Source organism: Cloeon dipterum, chromosome 3 (assembly GCF_949628265.1).
Source record: "Cloeon dipterum chromosome 3, ieCloDipt1.1, whole genome shotgun sequence".
NCBI classification, from domain to species: domain Eukaryota; kingdom Metazoa; phylum Arthropoda; class Insecta; order Ephemeroptera; family Baetidae; genus Cloeon; species Cloeon dipterum.
Window position 1 is genome coordinate 10,318,574 of NC_088788.1, and position 22,270 is coordinate 10,340,843.

At 36.7% G+C, this 22,270-nt stretch overlaps 1 protein-coding gene across 4 annotated transcripts in view; it reads left to right on the plus strand.

The window, feature by feature from the left end:
- Positions 1-22,270, plus strand: part of RapGAP1 (Rap GTPase activating protein 1) — a 243,819-nt gene that overhangs the window by 38,894 nt on the left and 182,655 nt on the right. The window contains exon 1 of one of the 4 annotated variants that reach the window (XM_065485377.1): positions 14,890-15,179. The exons of the other annotated variants lie outside the window; for them this stretch is intronic. Within the exon in view, the coding sequence (XP_065341449.1) occupies positions 14,956-15,179 (224 nt within the window). The 5' untranslated portion in view covers positions 14,890-14,955. Of the gene's footprint in view, positions 1-14,889; positions 15,180-22,270 lie in introns of those variants that run through there. 4 annotated transcript variants of the gene reach the window in all.

A 22,270-nucleotide genomic window follows, 5' to 3' on the forward strand; every position in this document is an offset into this window, starting at 1 on the left:
TTTAACTAAAAATGAAAACGTTGATGATGTCCGTTAACGTGCATGCAAATGTCAGGTTAAATTCGAATATATTTTCACATTTTTCTGCAAATACATAATATATTTCCATTGTGTAGGCCAACAATTAAATTTGTTTGAATTGCAACAATAAATTCAACAGTGAAAATTTGGGTGAATGAAACATGCCTTTTAAAGTGGAATGATACTGGGCAACAATTGAAAATTGTTTAAATTGTTGGATGCCTTAAACAATTGACCTATAGACAATTTGTTCAACAATTTGCAATAATAAAAAAATGACCTTCCTACAATAAAAATTCAAATTTCTCCAAAATTTACAGTGCTCGAACATATTTATTTGGCATATTCCGATTCCTCTCGTCGAGATCTGTTCAACGGTGTATTCCACTTATTGGGGAAACTCTTGGTTTTGAAATTAAATCGGATTTCAAGTAAGGAGACAGCCATTGCCATTTGAAAAGCACGGTAACTTTCAAGCCAATTTTCTAAAAAAATTACAGCGCTTCTTAGGTCAATTTAGGCTTTAACTGTATTCTAAGGGATGAGTTTATGCATTGGTAACAAGCATTTTCCAGGCTTTTCCAGTATCATTCTTCTTTAATTATGTATGAGTAAAAATCAAGCACTATCACCTGTCGCATATAGGCAAATAAAACAAAATTTTACCTATTTGCTAGAAGAATCTCACTGATCGTTAAATAGCTTGTTTTAAATTTCATTTCCCTATTTAAGTGTTACGTCATACATATTGATGAGTCTTTGTATTGTTGAAGAATGATATTGATCACTGTTTGACATTGGCATAGAGCATATTGATCGAATCAAATCTTTTCTGCCTGAATAATCACGCAGGATACACGTGCCGTGTCTGCTCAAGTGCACCGATACAAAGCTACTGATCCTCTTTCATAGGCAGAATATATCTATTATTTGCTGTGCTTCTGATTAGCATCCTCCACGCAGAGTGTAAAATTCCGATCTGCAGAGCGTAAAAAAACCACGGGTCTATTTCGGCATAAATAAAAATCCGCACGCTCCCTCTCGCGGGCCTATTGAAAGCGAGAGCGACTCCCTTTACTTGTGTCTGAAAATATAAAAAAGTGCGATACTCATCGGCCCGGGCGCGCGCACAAAGGGCAAAAAAGAGTTCTGCTCGGCTGGTGAAACAAAACTGAATCGAACACATTTTTCTCCCTGGCTGCATCTGCCTCTGTCTGCTGAAAGAATTCGATACACTTTTCAAATCGCGGGACCTGCTGTCAAAGGGTTGGAATTATTACGGCATTGTGCTCGGCAACGAACAACTCTCGGCGCATCGATTGGCGATGCCCCCGAAATTTGCATCGAAATAATGAGATGCGTAAACTTTGCCTCTCTTCTCATGCAAAAGCCGGCGTGCCGCGCGCGGACGGTCGGTCGGTCGGTCGAGAGCACTACTGCATTCGCCACGCCATTCCACTCGTGCTGTTGGTGCGGTTTTCAATTTAATTAATCTTGACTTCACTTTGACAAACGTGCGCGCGGTGAGCGAGCAAGCAAGCAAGCGTTTCCCCCGCGTGATTGATTCTCTGCTTGTTTATTGTGTCCTTCTCGTCCATTAATCTTAGAATTCCGTTTTCTATTTTGTATACAGGCAATAAATTTAAAATTGCTCTAAATTGATTGTTATTTCAAGCATATTAATGGAAATCTGAACCTGTTTTATATTTTGGTGAACATAAAATTTTTGATTAATTGACCAGTTGCATAAACTCTTGCCGCAAACAGATGGCGCAACCACAGACTTTCTTAAAAATTGTTGTTTAAAGCGATTTTAAGGCATTTTCGCTGCGATTTCAGACTAAATTGAGCTATTTTGCACTTTTCAATTATTTTCCTTTTTTTGACGTGCTGAAAACCAAAATCGGTTCAGCCATTCGCCGTAGAAACGTTGGAAAATATGTTTTATTTCAAAAAATAGTTTTTCACGACTCTACGGCGATTGGCTGAACCGATTTTGGTTTCCAGCACGTCAAAAAAGCATATTAATTGAAGAATGCACAGTAGCTAGATTGAGTCTGAAATCGCAGCGGGAGTGCCTTAAAAGCGAAAGTCTACGGTGGCGCCATCTGTTGGCGGCTTCAAACACTAAGGGTTTATGCAACTGGTGAATTATGAGGAAAATCGGCCAAAGATGGATTTTAATTTGAACAACAGATCATATCAACCACACTGGAAGCAGATTTTTAAAGTGTAGTACAAACTGTTACCTTAAATATAATAAAAATATGTTGTATTACCATGTTATCAAATGAAAAAAGTATATAATATTTTTCTAGTCAGCCTCCAAAATTCTCTCCCTCCAGGTCTTCAGTCAGCACTGCCTTAAAAATCTTTAATTTTTTTAGCATATAGTAGCTCCAATTGTGAGCTACGGCATTGAGGCGATCTGGCCATATTTAAAATTAAATGATTTATTATAAATTATAAATTGCAAATTCTAGATTTTTGAACCAGACGCTTAGTTGAAATTTAATGTAAATTGGCTGACATTGACTTTTTACAACGAAATTCATTCCAGATTCTCCCTTCAGGAAACTGAAACGTTTCATTGATTTGTTGGGAACCAACGCCATAAGGATTCCGAGATCGATTCGGGGTTCTTTGGCACTCTCGCTAAGGCCAACCAAAATTGGGAGGAACCCCTTTCCAAAGACAGACACACATTCACGTGGCACGCCTATCACGGTCTTTAATTTTTAGTCTATAAAAAAGTGATCACTCATTGCAAGCTTAAATTGCTTTTATTAATTATGTAATAAATAATAATTTAACAATTTATTAGACAATAAAAACAATCTTAATTTTTTAAGTCCTAATGTAAAAATTTTTAATGTGTAAATATTTTTATTTATTTTTTAATTTGTATATAAATATATTACTAAAAGTAATTTAAATAAAACTTTGTTTTTATTTATCATATTTTTTAAAATTTAAAATTTAATTATTTATATTTTCCATCCTACAGCTTTTGAGCACTAAGAATTCAAGTAGCTCTGTCTCTGAAATGAAATTAAATGACCTAATTTTGATGATGGAAATTTTGCATGAACCATAAGGAACTTCAACTCTTATAATATTTTATTAACCTGAAATATTAATTAATAAAATTAAAAAATTCATCAAAATCAAGACATTGTATTTTTCCCACCAGCCGCAATTCCTCTCTGTGTGAATTACCATCAAAGGCGGAAAATTAACACCACTACTTCCAATTTGCAGCTTGAATTTGTTCTCCTATACAAACACCCCTCAACAACCAACCTATTTACCTCCCACAGAAAAACCACAACGCGCTGCCCCTGATTGATTAATTTTTTTTTGTACTATCGCTCGAAACTGGTCCTTCACATCTGCATGAAAATGCTTTGGACGAGTCCGTTCTCATTAACGCGCAGCGATGGCCGAGAACAATCAGCCGACGTGTTTATTTAAGATTTTGCACTTCTCATTCACGTCACTTCGATTTTCTCGCCCAAGTTGGCGCAGCGTGCAGCTGAAATCGCAGATGCGTCACTGCCGAGGGCTGTCGAGGGATTATCTCTCCTGTGTTCCAACGTGTGCTGCTGACGGACGAGCGAGCGATTCGGAAAATGTATTAGGAAACCGTGAGCTGAATTCAAATTGTCTCGGATGTTGCTGTAAGTTATGTGGGTTTTTTTTATCGTCAGGGTAGATTTTATCATGATAATTAGTTTTTATTTCATGTTTAAAAAAAATTAAATATTAGTAGTGAATATCAATTATTCAGTCATTTAATACTGTAAATAAATTCACGAATTTTTAAATTTAAATAAGATGGACAGCAACGAACACATGCAATTTGTAGATTTAATTAAAATCTATTTTTCCGTCCATTTTAGATTTTTTTTTTATTTTTGAATGAATCAAAAATTTAAAATCAGAAGAGCAACAAACAGTGGCCACTTTATACCCATTTTGCCGAAATCCTTGGCTTTATTGGCTGCTCATTTAAAATGCTTTTCAATAAAATAAAAAAGTCAGCTTTTAATAGGTTAACAATTTTACACCTTAAAACTGAATTCTGACAACATTGATTGGTAATTCGATTTAGCATCCTCTTTAATTTTAAGCACATGTATAATATAGAAAAATTCATTTTGGACATTAAAATAAAATAAACAAATTTAAATAATTAAAACAATGAAATTTGGAAAATTTGTTCTTCATCTTCAAAGCGAGTTTTCCCCCGAGCGACACGTGCTCCCTTCGCGTGACCTTTGAACCTCTACAAAAGCCATTTTCTGCATAAAAAAGGAAGCTGGTGGCTGCATAATGAGCACGGGACGATCAATCACCGATTTCGTGTCACCACGTATCGCACCTTTTTCATCTTTTCCGCGCCAAAGCGGAGGTTTGCGCGCCGGCTGGACCTTCTCCCTCGCTCTCTCTCTCGCTGGCACGGCGGCATCATTACGAAAAGACCACACCGGGTCATAAACAAAAAAGTGAATGCAGCATGCATTACGCATTCACTTAGCTGCATTATGCAATGCAGTCCGGCGGCCTTTGTGCACGGGGAGCGAGTTTAACGGAACGGGTGCCCTCCAGAGCTCAAATTGACCAGCAGCTCCATTATCGGCGGCAAGGGGCGGCGAATTATTTTATTATTTTTTACGCTCGATCGCTGCTTTTGATTGACAGCTTTCATATTTCGGCGCGGGGGCTGCTTAGACATGTTTTCGAAATGTATGCGGTTTGTCATTTTTTTGCTGTCGTGTCTGCGTGGGTTTTTTTCGACCAGTGTAAACGGAACATAATATTTGATTTTGATCGGAGCAACTGACCAAACTGGACACACTGCGGGGGGTTTGCTTAATGCACTGCGTGTGCGTCGCAGGGGGCAGGGGTTGCAAACAACTCTTTCCGCACTCCTGGACGCGCGCCGCGGGACGTTTTTTGTGCGCGAAATGAGCTCAATTAACGGAGAAACAACTTGTCGGTGAATTTTGCGCGTGAGAACGCGCACTCGTTTGTTCACTATTGCTGTTTTCTGCGGGTAGAATCTATTGATGCGAGCAAAAATCGCAACAATGCGCATGCTAATGATATTATTTGGGGACTGTGAAAATCAAACTTGTTCCTAAGCCAATTTGTTTCGAAAAGGATGCAGAAAAATGGATCCCTGCCTTGAGAAACGCTCTCTATGCAATATCTCGACATGGAGGTTGCACAGGTTGCATAAGCAATGCGACAAACAAGATAGATTATTTAAACTGATGAACCTAAAAGAGTTTTTTTTATTTGGGGTTACGTAAGTATCAAATATTTGGCTGCTTGAAATTGTTAAATATTGTAATAATTATAAAATGATGATCATTTAAAGAGGAATGATACTGCAAAAGCCTGGAAAATGCTTGTTTTCAATGCATAAAATGGTCTCTTAGGATTCAGTTAAAGCCTTAATTGATCTAAGAAGCGATGTAATTTTTTGAGAAAATTGGCTGGAAAGTTACCATGCTTTTCAAATGGTAATGGATGTCTCCTTTCTTGAAATCCGATTTAATTTCAAAATCAAGAGTTTCCCCAAAAAGTGACATACACAATTGGACAGATCTCGACGAGAGGAATCGGAATATGCCAAGAAAATATGTTCAAGCACTGTAAATTTTGGAGAAAATTAGCAAAATTTGAATTTTTATTTTAGGAAGATCATTTTTTATTATTGTAAATTGTTGAATAAATTGTTTATAAATCAATTGTTTATGGCATCCAATAATTCAAATAATTTTCAATTGTTGCCCAGGTAAGAGTCCACAAATAACAATGATCTGTTTCTTTTCCCTTTTTTTCAGAACAACTTTTATATTGTTGGCTCTGTAGTTATTTGTTCTTTTCAATATTTTTTGTGTAAACCTTAACCAAGTTTACTTCTGTTAATAAAAATATAGTAATTAATTAATAATGTAATTTAGGTTCGGTAATATTTTATTGCTGCTTGATATCAATTATCCAAAACTTTTATGCATGTTTTCAGTTTAAAAAATTGAAACATGAACTTTTCTTTAAATGAAGGGGGTGGGGCACTTCATTTAAAAATCAAGGTCATTAATTTTACTACTGTCCTTTAGTTCAAAATTTTGGTCTCAATGTATCATAGTTGCAATTAGATTTAATATTTATTTCTGATGTGATTAGTTCTCATTTTATCACACTATTTCCTCCTTCAAAATGTTTGTGGATGAGCTGGTTAATGTTGATTAACAGGTCTTAACGGAGCTGATTTCGCCAAATGAAACTCGTGAAATTTAACAAAATAATTATACATTTTTTGCAGTGCTCCAGTGTTCAATGTAAAGAAAATAAATTTAGCATAATGTCCAATTTTTACTGTAGCTTGTTAGTTTCTAATTAAAATACCTTTGAGGATATTCGTGTAGTAAAAAATCAGGTTTGAGACTTATACACGCACAAACAGCATTTTTTTCAAGTGCAGTGAGCTGAAAAAAACGGTCAACTGCGAATGACACACATGAAGTCCTCCAAACTTTTGATTTCTGCTCAACAATCAGAGAATCCGGCTTGCAAACGAATTAAGCAGAGTGTATCATCTGCTTTTCAATTGTGCTTGACACCGGCCGTCGCAGCTAGCGCAGCTTCATCCGACTGGACCAGTACGTGAGACGAGCGCGACACCCCCGGGTGAAAAGAGACACGCACACGCGCTTCTGGAGAGTGCGATAATTGCCTTCATTGTTCGATAGCACAATGTCCACTGCTGTACTCACTCACTTGAAGTAACACACTGCATTGTCTCTTTCTGCTCGGCCAGCGAATAATTTACTATGACTGCATGCTGCACTCGCATTGTCCGCGCACTTGATCCGACCATTGAAAGCCGTGCATGTGACCTGGCAGGCTGAAATGATCAAGCTGAAATGAGCAAACCAGATATGTCAGGTATATAGTTCTCGTCGCATTGTTTCTGATGGGAGAGCATCACTTAAATGCTAGATTTTATTTTTGAAATACTCAACATTTTGACAGACGTGTATAGATAAACAAAATTGGACAGTGACAGACTGAAAATTGAATATATTAACTATCGAGTTCACTTTTTGTTTGGGCTGTCTTTGTAATCACAGTTAACAGGATTTATTTGGAAAAGGCTGATGTTTAGTTTAGTTTTTGAGCTTACGTTACGACAAATTTTCTCAAATGAAATGTAGAAATTCGTAAATCATGAGCGTGTCTATTAAAAGTGTATTAGTTTTGAATTGAAAATTTTCAGCCCTGTTTAAAAGCCTCGAGCATATTGGAATGTGGAAAGTTAAAAATTGAGTAAATGGATGAAGAACAGCATTCTCCTGATTTGTAAATCTGCACACCGGTTCTATGTTTCTAGATCTATTACTTAGTATTACCTTGGATTTATTCTGGTTTAAAGTGATACACATAACCCGGCGGGCCTTCAAGATGAGGCCAAGCCGGGAAATGGCGAGCAAACAAACAGTGTGGAAATTATAAAGAGTCTATCTGATAATGTTGGCAGTTCCAAGAAATGCAGCTTTCTGCATCAATTTGAGGTGGTTTGTTGTATTACTTATTATTAATTATTAGTATTATCATAGTAAAGTAAATTAAAATGGATGCAAAGTGTCCAACATTTGATACTATTTTAATTTCTTTGGGATATTGTATTTTGTGGCTTGCAGATATCAATAAAATATTTAGTATGAAGTTTAATCGTATAAAGAATATAAATCTGATCTTTTTAGATAATTTCGAAAACAAATAATAACAATTTTAATTTAGTACAACATAAAAAAATAATTAAAATTTTTAATTAACGTTTGAGAGGTTTGTCACATATTTTTAAATTTAAATATACAGAAAAACTTTTAAAAGTATTATAAATACTTTTTAGAAACATATCTTGAATATTCTGTGCTGCAGTTTCTTATTGAAAATTATGATTTTCCTAAAGAAGGAAATCTAAGCTCATAATTGTATAGATCACAAAGAGAATAATCGAAATCAAGCAAAAAAAAACTGAATATTTGTATTTTTTTTGCAAAATTTGAAATTTGCCAGTTACTTGGTTCTAATTTTACTATTGCAAATTATAGAGATAATTTCTTGCTATATACCCAATGAAACTTTAGCTACATACAGTGATCAAAGCAAAATTTTCTTTATTGTTGCTCTGTTAAGCTCTACTTCAATTATTTTAATTTTGACATGCACATGTATAATTTGTTAATAATATATATCGCATTTCAATTATTATTTCAAGAGAAAACTCAAAGAACACATTTTAAAATTTTACCGAGTTTTCTATCTTGTGGAAAAACAATTTGAATAATTCCTCAAGCACTTTCCTGGTTTCTCAGTGCGCCATTATTGTTCAGGGAGCACCGCACGACTTAATTTCCCAATTAGTATGCTATCAAGGCTGGTGACACGCGTGTCCAAAAACTAGAAAGCCGCACAAACAAACTCCTGACGGGTGCGCATCACCTTAACACCGAGTCTTTAATCATGCCAAACGCCGTGTCAATAGTGTGGTGGACAGAATCTAACCGAAGAGCTGTAATTTATTGCCGGTGCCGACCTTTCGACCGGCGACAGCATTATAAGTGAAAGGGAGCGAAGGTGCGTTTCCAAAAAGAGAGGATCGAATGACAGATGCGCTTCCTGGCCTCTGTGTGTGTGTTTCTATAAAATAAAAGATCATCTGCTCGAGTGTACAAGTAGGGCAAGACAACAATGCACGCGTAATTAATCCTAATGACATTTATTAATGACTTCACTTTCATCTATCGGCCCGTTTAATTCGCAACACAACAAGTTTCGTATATGCAAATCACCGGTTGATGGACACACAGACGCTCGGCTTGACTTTCGGCTAATGACGAAACGACAATGCGTTGATTAGAGAGTGCTGGTGCGCACACTTTCAATTGGCGCTAATTGCGCGCGCGAGCAAACGCAAACACCCTTGCCGGCGCAGGGCCAAGCTGCTCTTTATCCGAATATATAAATGTACATATATGATATACGTCTTTCGCCGACTGCATTGTGGCTGACGTACGTTATTTTTCCCTTGCACGCGCGCGCACAGGAAAAACTTGTTTAGCAAGTCATTTTGAAAGTCGTCCTCAGCGATTGTTCAAAATAATAATGCACAATGATGGGCCCTTTTTATTGAGCTGAGTATCAATAAATAATAACAAATTTGAATACAGAAAAACATGTTTGAGAGCTTTACACGCGGTTTAATCTCTAAAATTAGAGTAGGTTCTGCTGGCCAAGAAAGAGATTTTTTGCACCCTGATTCCTGAGCACCCTGACGGCTCCCAAAGGTTTAAATGGACATATTCTGAAAGCTCTTGACTTGGCCGTTCCAACAATGTGCAGTTCTTGCAAACTAAACGAATGCAAATCTCGTCAAACGTCGTTAAAGTGGCTAAACATGGTAATTAATAATGTCGATGATTAAATTGTAATGAAAAAAAAACGATAATCTAACACTTAAAAAAAGAAAATCAGATTTGTATCTCTGTAAACATTTCAAACTAATGTTTTTGCTAGTAAACAAATTAACTAACAGCAGGAAATCACGTAATTAACAACATAAGTGATCATTCAGTGTTGCTCCATAAATTAGCCGTGCCCCTGATGTCAATTTGCGACAAAAACTGCACAGTGGAAAGATAAGAGGAGCGATAAAGGTGCACAGCATTTTTTGCGACGTGGCTAATTGAATGGGAGTTTACTCAAAAGGTTGAGGAGGAAGTTTGCCCTGTCGTCTGGCTGCCGAGAGAGCAGCAAGACAAAGAAGAGTAATTTAATACTTGCATCACCGCGCGCGTAGATTATTAGCTAATGCAAGTAGTGTGATATAAAATTACCCGCGCGACACGCCGCATGTATCAATTCGCGCTGCTATGCATAATCATTGTGTGTATTATAGAGTAAAGTTAAAACAATGCAATTAAAAACATATTTAATTTATTAATATTCATTGAAAATTTTAAACACTATTTCTAAAGGGATTGATATTATTATTAGTAAGAATAAATTTATTATTTAAGCAAATAAAGTACATATTTATGAAAAACATACGTAATAATTTCAATTTTATTTCTCAATACTGTTAAATTATTTAAAATTTATTCAATATATAACCAAGCCAATTTAATGAAAGTTCATATTAGATAATAAATATAACATCAATCGTATATATGCTTCATATTATTGAATCTATATCGTTTAATTGAATTGTAATATCCAATTTTTTTGTTAAATAATTATAATTGTGTTTATGAAACTTATTTACTCTTGCTTATGGGAAGTGGGAAGTTTCCCAACAAGCAATAATACGAATAGGTAATAGAGAAGATGAATAATCTAACGAAAAAACAAGCATCAAATTTAATTGAAATGTTTTGATTCAAATATTTGTTTGGCTGCTAATCGAAAAGAAAATTGTTTTTAAATACCTTGAACATTTAACTGTAACACATTGTCCATTGATGTCCTGTGAAGATCCACGCAAAGTTTTGTTTCATGTTCGATTCTCTGCTTACCATCCCCCACAACGTAAAATAAAAGCTCCCAAGTTTTGCGAGAAAAAATCCGAGTGCGACGGGCTGTACCCCTAATAAAAATGATACGCGCATTTTCCATGACAAAAGGCGGATGCTGGGCCCTCTCCTGCACATGCATCCTCATTTTTTTGCAGCTATTTGCCGTAGACTAGCACATTTCCCGCTAACAATGCCGCCGTAATAAAGTGCATTGAGTGACACACGACGAGCGGCGAGGGTCGCTCGTAATTTTTCCACCTCTGCCGCCGACCCCGCGAGGCCGAAAGTAGAACAAATATTTTATTACAAACCCGCCGATGCACCCCGCGGCGAAATTTGGCGAGAAAAAAACGCAGACAATCACTCGGGTGATGATGTGGGGGCTTTTTGTGTACTCTTTCTTTCTCCGCGGCGGTCGTCAAACCTCGATTTGAGCGAGTTTTACACTAAATAAACACGTTCAGTTCCCGACCATCATGCGCTGAATACTTAACACTGCATCGGCAGCCGACATTGATAACGTTTCAATCAGCCAGGGAAATTAATGCACGCGAATGCGGGTCAGGTTTTCGCTTTTGTATGTGCTGGCGGATTCGATAGTGACTCGGCAAATGCTGCCGAGCTGTTTTTGCAACTGTTGCCGCTTGCATCACCCTAAGCGCTTGATTAATTGATTGCAAATTATTCGAACGGAATAAACTGCAATGGTAATTTTGTATTTTCATCAGACTAAACACACAAAAAAACTTTGGAAATGAAACAAAATATTTTTAGGTAATTTTTATTGCTTAAAATTAATTTGTGTTTGAAGAAATTCAATAATTAATGGCTTATGTGTATTTTTAAATATTCAATAATCATTTCAATGCAATTCTATGTGTTTTTGTGACGATAAAAGCACCAATTTATAACAGGAAGTAGGCGCGACTCTTTCATTCAATTTATCCGCAATTGATGCGAGCGGGGAATGACGCAATTTCAAATGAAAGTTAAATTGACTGCAACAGAGCAGCTCAGCACTCACTATTGTATAAAGACAATTATTTGTTCATTAATATTCCTGTAAGTGTTTTTAAATAATGGGTGGGAAATCTCAATCACAGAAATTTCCCCTTTATCGTGAAATCTGATAGTCGAAGTGACCCTAAACCACAGACAAATTAAAAATTTCTAGCTTAATTTTGAAAGATATAAACAATAACCTCAAAGGCCATTTCTGTGTACAATTATTTGCATCGAATTTAAAACATTTCTCAGCACAAACAAAGCCAAATAAACACAAACGCTTTTGCTATTGCAGAGGCGGTGATATTGGTGGCTTCGCGGTTCTCTCGTTCGCTTTGGCGTTAGAGCAGAGCAATTTCGCAAAAGCAGAGAGAGCGTTAGAGCGTTGATCGGCCGAGCGTTGTGCTAAAAGGGCACATTCGCTGGCGGTTCACCGTAAACTACCCGCAAAACACGCACCCCATTTATTGCTTTCTAGGCGTGCTGCACAGTTTACTGCAAACAACTTTATAAATAAAGAATTGCGCTATTAGTTCTCTCTGCGGGAAACACTATAGGAGCTGTTGTGCTAAATGCAGGGACAAATTTTAATTAAAAACTTCCAGTTAAAATCAGGATGATTTTGTTATGCTCGGTCTAAACGTTGTAATGTCTCTTTTAGCAAGGGGACTCTTATGGTAAAAACCGTAAAAACTATTTCCAGAATTTTTCAGCTTAAATATATGAATTAAAAAGAAAGGAAAAATGATTTTTAACGTTCGCTTATCGGACAGGAGCTTTTTGGACCTCTCAGGCCTCATCAGCAGTGCAAAACGGCCGAAGGAAACGACAGATTGCACTCAGCTGAAGATTTTTTTTATTTAAAAGCAAGATATTTTCAATATGATATAGAATTTTGATGAAATATATTAAAATTTTCAGTGGCAAATCGGACACGATTTTAATAATAGCCTTTTTCAAGCAGCTGCGCCAATTAATTGGAACGGAAAGCGTGCACTTGATTAGGCAGGCCACACCACAAAAATTGTAATTACGAGTCGGCGCGCTTCCCGGACGGCAGACGCAAATTCGCCAATCATGATGGAATACAGCATTATTTCTTGTGCAGAGCGGAAGAGGAAATCTCAACATGAAGTGAAAAACGGCTTCGCCGCTGCTGAATGCGTCCAGATGGAGAAGACATAATATAATATTCTCGGTTTTGTTGTTGCTGGAAAAAAACAGATGCGCGAGCGAAAAATGAGAGATTTTTGAGTGGCACTCCACATTCATATTTTGTGTTTGCGATGTCAATTGAAGAGCCGCCGACAGCGCGCTGTGAACGCGTTTTTTGCCGTCGCTCAAAAGGGAATAAAAGGGTTTATGCAAATCAGAGATTCGATGTAAATTTCGAGCATGCGTTTTTTTACAAGCGAAAATTGCTCCATCAGCAACATGCTGAGCACATTTTTGCCACTTTGGGCGGTAACGAGATCTCGGCACATGCAATAAGTGGATCGGGTTACCCACCAAGGTGAAACTCAAACTTCTCAATGTATCGGATGTTCTATCTGGTATGTGTGTTCATCAAAACAACACTACTTATTTTCTACAAGTAGATCAAGGTGTGGGATTTTTTTATGTTGAGTGAACACCTTCTTGTATAAGAGCGTGATATCAAATTATTACTATATTTTTATAATCATTGCAAAGGCCAAGGATAGTAGTAATTCATTGCGCATAAAGACGTATCAGGACGAATAGCCCCATAGCTGATAATGAGCTCAACCCTTTTAGTCAGATTCTTCACTAATCTTCACCGTTGATGTTAAGACCTTTATTAGAACATATCTGCATAATCACAAAACTTTAGTAATAAAGATATTCAGTTTATACTTTTTACCTAACCTATCACTTCTAGTTCAAGATTTTAATTTTTAAATTTTTAAACAACGTATAGTTTAGACAATTATATAAGCGAAATATAAGCAAAAACATAAAAAACATAAATTTAATTTTTAAAGTTAAATATATTATTTTTAAATTTTGAAATAAAAAGTTGTGTTACAAAATTTAATCGTAGAAATTAGTTTAAATTGACGTAAAACATATTTTTAACCAAAAAAAAGAATTAATTTGCAAAATATACAAACAAAATTACCGTTACTCATAAAATATCGATATTATACTCATGCTAAATAATTTAAAACAGCTGAAGGAACTAAAAACCTTTTGTAACTAAATCTATATATGGGGGGGGGGGAATATTCATTTTTTAGACAAGCATTGCTTATGAAACCTATTAAGAGTCAAAACGCTTTGCTATGCAGATAATAGAGCACGCGAGGAATGATTTTTCTATTCAAATTTCACTTTTAAACCAGATCTAAACCAAAAATTAACCCTTTAGTTTACTAATTAACTTAACCTTACTAAAATTTGATCAAGCCAAGGAAATAAAAAATAATATAAATGATTAGAGTGATGGAAGACTTAAATTTATGAAATTTTTTTTCGACAAAATACGTGTTGCGATATTCAACTGAATTTTCTATTGAAATTCATATGACCAAAATTCTCAATTTAAATGAAACAAGACTTAAATTAATTCCCTCATTAAATAATTAGAAATAAAAATAAAATTAACCATTATGGTATAAATATTATGCGCTAACAGGAACTTTCAACTATTCTGCTGACAAAATTAACTGAAGTTCATAATATTAAGTTATCCAATTCAACGACGTTTTTAGAGTTAATATAAAACTATCCTTTCGTTTGCTTCCTTTATCCGCAAACCATTACAATTAATTAAAACAGGTTTCTTGCTTTCTGGTTTTAAGGCTCAACTTCCTCAACCCATGTAGAATGAAATGTAAACATTTACTATGCTGTACAATCAAAGTAAAAATAAAACAACATTTAAACTTGTTAAATATATATCCCACAATGAAATAAATAGTTCTAGGAATTTCATAATCCTGTTTAGCTTGTCTGCTGGGTGGAATTTCGAGTATTTGAATTGAATTGCACGAGAATATACAGGTAAAAACAAACGGTAGCTAAAGTGCATCATCCATTGGCGAAAGGGAGACGACTACTCGTCGCTTGCACTCTCGTGTGCGAAAGCAAAAGGCAACAGAAGCCATTGTGTGTGTGTGTGTGCTCGCGTCGCTCGGGCGCAGATGGCAGTGGGGTCTGTCAGATTAGCGGCCGGCGAGAGCATTCGGCAGTGTCAGGCCTGTTGCCGACAAAGCAGGAGCTGTGCCGTTCGCTCGCCCGCTAGCTCGCTCGCTCGCTCGGCCGTCCCGCGCGTGATCCTCGTCGTGCGTTCGTTCCGACGGAGCTGCGTGTTTGCATGCTGGGTCCGCTGGGCTCGCTGCTCGAGGAGTGGGACCTGGACCTGAACTTGCAGCTTAGTGCCGTGGCCAAGAAGCGCGAAACCATGGCCAACAGTGGAAAAAGGCCGCAGCTGCACCGATACCTCTCCGAGGGCCACGAGGTCATCCACGGCGCCACCCCCGTCCGAAGGTCGGCCACCATGAACTTTGTCAAGCCGCCCAAGCCTAAGAGGAACAATCGGTGAGTCCGTGAACAGACATTTGGCTGCGTTTTAAAAAAAGAGATTAAAATAAAATTAGACAGTGCTAATTGTAATTGAATATATATGTTTATTAAGTGTATTATTTAAGCGTTTTTTTAGGGGGGGGGGGGCTAGCCCAGAATTTAAGCACCTATTTTTAAAATAAATATTTAAAGAATAATATATCTTTGAAAATTCCTCATTAATGATAAATATTATAAGCTTAACCAGAGTATTTCATACCCTATTAATTAATTCATATTTTCCTTGGTATTTCCTCTCGGCTCTAAAATAAATTCATAAATTATAATTACAATTTCACTCATTAGTGAAATAATTTTACTAAGGGGAATAATAAAATTTAAATTATTCCTCCTGCCAAAAGACAGCGGAATTTTATTTTAATATTTTTAAATTAGGGGTTAGAGTTTAACAATAATTTTATTTTTAATTTGAAAATGAAACTAACTATTTTTCGCATTTGTAGCAAATTTAATGTCATTTTCAAGAGAAAAATGAATTAGCAATGTTTTGTTCCGTACGTAGTGTTGTGTGTAATTAACACGTTCATTTGCGGCTCACCTGGCTGCGCTCTTAAAAAGTTAAATGCGCCATTCATTAATTTGGAGAGGTTGGCGCGTGCGGCTGCTGCAGCCCGGCGAACATTATATAAATTATGATTCTTTTTTGTCCGCGCGTCTCGGCCTCTTATAATTAAGCGATTTTTGTCTGGTACGTGTGTGTGAGTGTGTGTGCACAAGCATGGCGGGTTTATTTTAGTTTTGATGGTGGGCACGGCGGCTCTTGAAGCTTTTTATGGAGGTGTCAAAATTACACTGCTCTCTCGGTGACTTATTATATGGGAGAGAGGGCCATTAATTTCGTCGTGGGATTTGAAAGCGAAACCCCTGTGCGTCAGAAGTGATGCCAAAAGCGCGTGGAACGCCGCTTTTCCAACGGATCATTAATACATATACGAAATCAGAAAACTGTGTCACGCGTGTGCGAAAATCAGCTGGCACGCCACCACTCGAAATTTACGCCCGTGAGCTGTGTTTATTTCGTCTAAAAGGCTGATTTGTGAGGCAATTTTTCGTGTTCAGAAAAATATTAAAATACAAATGTGTATTGCTCAGAGCACTTTTGGAACTATTAAACTCTAAAAATAGAAACGAAAAATTAAAAATATTGAATTTTGTTAGTAGTACATTTTTATATCCAACGTTTCAAATAGCAGAAATCCACTTCTTTTTATGTTACACATAATCTGCTGTTTACTATGAGAAGACATATATGAGGTAAATTAAAATAAGCTTTACACGAAGAAAGAAAATTTATCATCATCTTAACAGCACAAAACGTTTGCTGTCGACAATTTCAGTGATCTAGTTTAACTTAACCCTAAACCACATTAAATTTGTTTGAATATTCTGAAGCAAATAATATTGGCCAGAAAAATCAAATAGTACAAAGATCAAAGTATTGATCGAATTTCAATAATAGCATCTTTACAAGTTTTTTACGATTATATTCTAACTTGCGGTGCAAACTAAACGACAATGGGTGGCTTGAGAGTAACTTTTCTTTCGAAATAAATCTTGAATTTCAGTAGGTGGACAGTGCTCACTCCTTGAAAAGCATTGCAGGAGCCACCTTAAACTTTGGAGTCGATATTCTCGAAAGTTAACTCAGTGACCTAGATAGATATTTGATATATATGATTTGTTTTTGAAGATCATTGATCATTGAAAGTTTTCCTGAATCATCATACAGGACGCTTTCTTTGTTTTATAAAAAAAACATGATGATTGGACGCAAATCACTTGCTAAACACTCATTATTTTCCTTCAGCACTTGCTCAATCATTCATATATTCTTTTCTGAGAATGAAATTCAACAGAGCTCTGCCATCTTCATCATCATCCGGCACTTTGGAGCGTCCTCACTTTTGTCACAAGTGCGCCGTTATAATCATTCTTGTGCAGTTGGCAGTCTATCTCTCCTTCTTGGCGGTCTCTCGCTCAGAATGAGTGATCTTTTTCGTGCAAAAAGGGAGACACACTCGGAAACTTTTCCCGCACACCTGCTTCTCAGTCAGACGAACAGGACGGGTTCAAATGAGGCGTGACGTGTGTCTCTTCGGAATAAAGGGATGAAATCGTATATGTATGATATGTAGTGTTGCTCGCGGCGCCGGGAATTAATTATGCCGGCGCTCTTTTATGGCGCGTTTCAAGACAGAAAATAATAAATAAGTTTTATTGTTGCGTCTGTCTGCCGAATCGGCGTTTAACAATAATAACTGCATTTTTCACTCGTTTTACGACAGCGGCGTTGTAATAATTCTCCGTTCAAGGCCGATGTCTGCCATTAATCATAGGCGCGGACTGCTTTTTATTTCGGCTTCGCTCTCGTTACCCAGCAGACGCGCGTTTTCTGTATCAACGCGACCGACGCGACCTGGTAGTGTACTCGCGCGTCATTTCGCGCTAATTGTACCAGCAGACTATCGAAATTGTCGAGCCTAATTCGGTCCCCACCACGCGCCGTGAAAATAATTGGCGATTTCATTGCAGACCTTCTGCGGATGCTCTTTAAACCTCCACGGCAACCTCTCATTAAAATCGACCAGATGCAGCAAGGCCAAGGATGCATTCAATTTCGCCAGCCTTGAACCCCAATAAAACTCATCCGTTAAGTGGAAAATGCATCTCTGACAATGAGAGCAATGCACTGGCTTTATAGGTCATTTTTTGTGTGCAAACAAGGTCTCGTCTTTACGAAGTTTGTTTTTAATCATGAATTTTTTAAAGAGAGATTATGTTTTCACGGCTTTGAAATGTTATCAACATTTATGTTTGATAAACTATGGCCTTGAAGTCATCGCGGTAACACTTATTGCGCGTCATATTGTAAATTATATACACTTTACACTTAAGATAAAATTCTTTATAGCTCTTAAAGAATTGAAAACAATTCTTTTTATTGTACGAAGTCAGGAAGATCATTCTAGCAAAATTCAAGAGTTTTAAGCAGTTTTATCCCATTTTTATTTTCCTTTGAATAATTTTAATCACAAAATCATGTGGAATTGACCAGTTGCATAAATTCTTAGTTTTTGAAGCTTCCAGCAGATGGCGCAAACCATAGACTTTCTTAAAAATTTAGTTTTATGGCACTTTCGCTGCGATTTCAGACTCAATCTAGTTACTGTGCATTCTTCACTTAATGTGTATCTTTTTAACGTGCTGAAAACCAAAATCAGTTCTGCCATTCGCCGTAGAATCATCGGAAAAGGTATTTAAAAAATAGTTTTTCACGATAATACAGCGATTGGCTGAACTGATTTTGGTTTCCAGCACGTCAAAAGAAAGCATATTAAGTGAAGAATTCACAGTAGCTAGATTGAGTCTGAAATAGCAGCGAATGTGCCTTAAAACTAAATTTTTAAGAAAGTATATGGTGGCGCCATCTGTTGAAGGCTTCTGCTGGTCAATTTAACCATATTTTGTTTTCTTGCACCTTTCTGACCGCTGCCATCTGTTGGCGGCTTCGGTTTATACGACAGGTCAATTTGCATCCAAAAAAGATAATGAAAATTTGACAAGACTGATGTCACAAATTACAGAATTTGGATTCTTCAAATTAAAATTTTAAAGTTCTGTTACGTTCTCAAAGCTAGGGAAAGTCAAAAGTCATATAGTTTTCTGAATGAATACCCAAGAAAATAGGTTCCGATGCTTGAAAAATGTATGATCTGAAAGAGGTGTGATTTATATTAATATTTTCGAGAAAATGATCCTAATTGTATTTCTGCAAGTTGTTTGGTAAAATTTCTGCTGGATTCCACCGACAACTAACTGATACAATCCACAACTTTCTACATTTAACAATGCCCAATGCAGTTCTTTGTTGTCATAAAACATCCTCTAGCTACTTTTAAAAAATTGAGGTTTAATTGAAAAGTCTTTTTTCTCCTTCCTCTTCCTATTCCGAAACTAAAATTCTAAAAACATTTCAAAAGCCGTGTACGTTTTATTTCTTTATTAAAAGATCATGGAGCAGCACACTCGTAATCTATGTCCATCAGTTTGTGCCCTGCAGAGGGATTTATCACGCAGCTAATTAGCAGATATCGCAGGCGTGCTGCAAACAAAAGACATGACCGTGGCAGCAAACAACAATTAACAATATTTCACTGCCCGGTTTGCATGCCGGAGACAAGCTTGCGCTTCGTGTGTTCCATTCCAGCACGAGTCTCGTCGGGGCTCAGCGCTCTGCTAAATTCTAATTGTGCATATATGCCGGGCCCGGGAGTCGACGGCGGCGGCGGCGGCGGCGGCTGCTGTCGACGCGAAAAGTGCAAATTCGCCTCGCCCGTCCTCACCTTTCGCCGGCAAACTCATAAAACATTCAAATCCAAGGACCGACGTGCGAGAGCTCGGAGATTTTCCTTTCTTGTATTCTGCTCCCTGGACACTCGAACGACTCGCAGAGGTGGAAATTTCGTATTAAACTTCTGTGCTCATCCAGTCATGAATTCAATTCACAGCTAGCTGCACTGCGAAGATTCCTTTGCGAGCATCCTTTTTGTGACACAAGATCAAAAACAGTAGGAAAACATGCCGGAAATGTGTCAGAATTTGATTCAAACATTAAATTGAAGTAGATTGAAGCAGATCAAAAAACTGAAAATGATTTGAGCTGTTGGTTGCATTAACCGTTGATCAAATTGATATTTTTATTCTACATTGTGTAAAAATCAAATGAGGACCTTGCTGCAGTTTAAATAACAAAGTTTCTCATTTTTTCCAAAATTTAGTGCGCTTGGCAGATTTTAATTCCTCTCGTCAAAATCTATCAAACGGTGTTTAACACTCTTTGCACTCTTTGGAAAAATCTTTGCTGTGAAAAAAAGGATTTCAAGTACATATACCATTTGAAAGCATGCTAAATTTGCAGCCACTTTTCTAAAATAATTTTAGTGTTAATTTTAGGTATATTTTTGCTTTAACTCAGTCCTCAAGGCTTAATTTATTCATAGGCATCAACGATTTTCCAAGCGTTTGTAATTTAAATGAGAGACATAAACGTTAAAGGGCTTAAACTCTCCATTTATATTTTTGTATCTTTTCACGTGAAAGCCATATTGGGGTAAATATTTACAGGACAAACAAAACGTTTACATTGCGGACTGTGGGCACAAGCTTTGATCATTTAAACAAATTTTTGTTTGTGAAATGTAGCAAATAATTAAAAGTTTAAATCTATAGGACAAAAAGCCTCAACGAAATACAGTTGATATCGATTTTACACGTTTTGACAATGTTTTCAAGTTTGATTTTAATATTTTCCTCACAATTGGTCCAGTGGTGTGCAGTTTGAGGAGAATTTTCCTCAGAGAGACATGAATCTCAACGAGAGATTTTTAACAACACGATAAATCCTATTTGCAGAGAACATTTTAATTAATCAAATTTAAAATCGACTCTTCTTGATTATGTAGATCAAATTCCACCGTGCAAATTATTCCATACAGAACGCTCAACAATGCCAGCGGCGAATAACAATGCTGGCACAAGTTGAACAACTCGGCTGCAACTTTCATTCCATATACTCGTGTGTTTTCTTTCCGCTTACAAGTCTGCTAGGGGTGCGCGGCAGGCACAAAAGAAAGGGTTGCAGAGACGCATACATACACTAACTCCTCGACACAATGCCGGTGTATTGTCGGCGATAATTGCGTCAACATTGTGACAATGAGGACGAAAATATCCGCGCACAGAGAGAGGCCGCTTTGCAGCGGAGTCCGAACGGTAATGAACGCGGCATGGTAACAATGCAGCCGCCGCCGCTTGATGGGCTTGATGGCCTGGTCAGCACGGTCCATTTGGCTTAACCGCGAAAGTCACGTCTGAATAACCAGCCATTGATTCCCAGTCCGTGTATTTTGGCAGCGTAAATCCTCGCTAACGCGCTCATCGTGATGGTTGCAATGCAGGAGCCAGAGTGTATCACCAGTTGCATAAACGCCAGTTGAGCCAGCAGTAATCTCACCACTTTTTAAACCAGTTTCATGTTCATCAGGGAAAAATAGCAGGCTGTTATCGCGACTTTCAGAGGTTTTTAAACCGTTTTGCCAATGTTGGATTAAACTGAATGAAAGTTCAGCTCGTTATTTTTCTACATTATTTTTTATTCCTGAGGTTTTAAATGAAAATAAAAGTACGAAATTAATACAATAGTCCAAGCGGCATTGAACATGTTCCGGGTATGGACACAGCGGAACAAAAATTTAATTTTCTGCACAGCGATTTTACAGAAAACAGTGAAGTAATTGAAAGCAAAGGTATTGATTAATACTTTTACAACTTTATTTAATTCTTACTGTTGAAATAGAAATTTGACAAATAATAATATTATAGCTTTGGAATATTTATTGAAAGCCAAGGGAATTTGATAAGATGAATAAAATCAACAATTTTTCTGTAGATTCGATCAAGTTTTAGACAGCAAATTGAGCAAGAGTAACGTAATAATGTCAGTACTTCACAGTCCCAATCAATAAAATCGTATAAAACCGACTAGAACTGCAAAAAAGTTGCCAAGTTGTTGGAACAATAATAATTTTTGTCTTATAAAAATAATTACTAGAAAAACATTTTCCAAACCTATTTTTTCATATTTTGAAATAGGCGACCACTCGAGGTTGTTTTCATATTGAGAAAAAACGAAACCAGGCTTAATCCTCGTTGTTTTCAAATTCATCGTTTTAATTCTCGCCCAGTGGCTTATTTTTTTCATTTTAATTGTGTGGAGCTTTTAAAGATCTTAGTGTAAGACCATGAAAAATTTACAATACAAATGAAAATGATTTAAATGTCTAGAGACTTTAATGATTTGAACCTTTGCAATTGGATCGTAATCTCTGAACGTGTATTGGTGAGAGTTACAAAGAAAAAAAATATGATTTAGAGTTTAAAATAAATTATGCCATTCCCATGCCTAAATTCCTCAACGAAATATTAGCTGAATATCTGGATTAACTGAAACGCTAAAGAATTTTCGAAAGTATTCCCAGAAAAAGCAA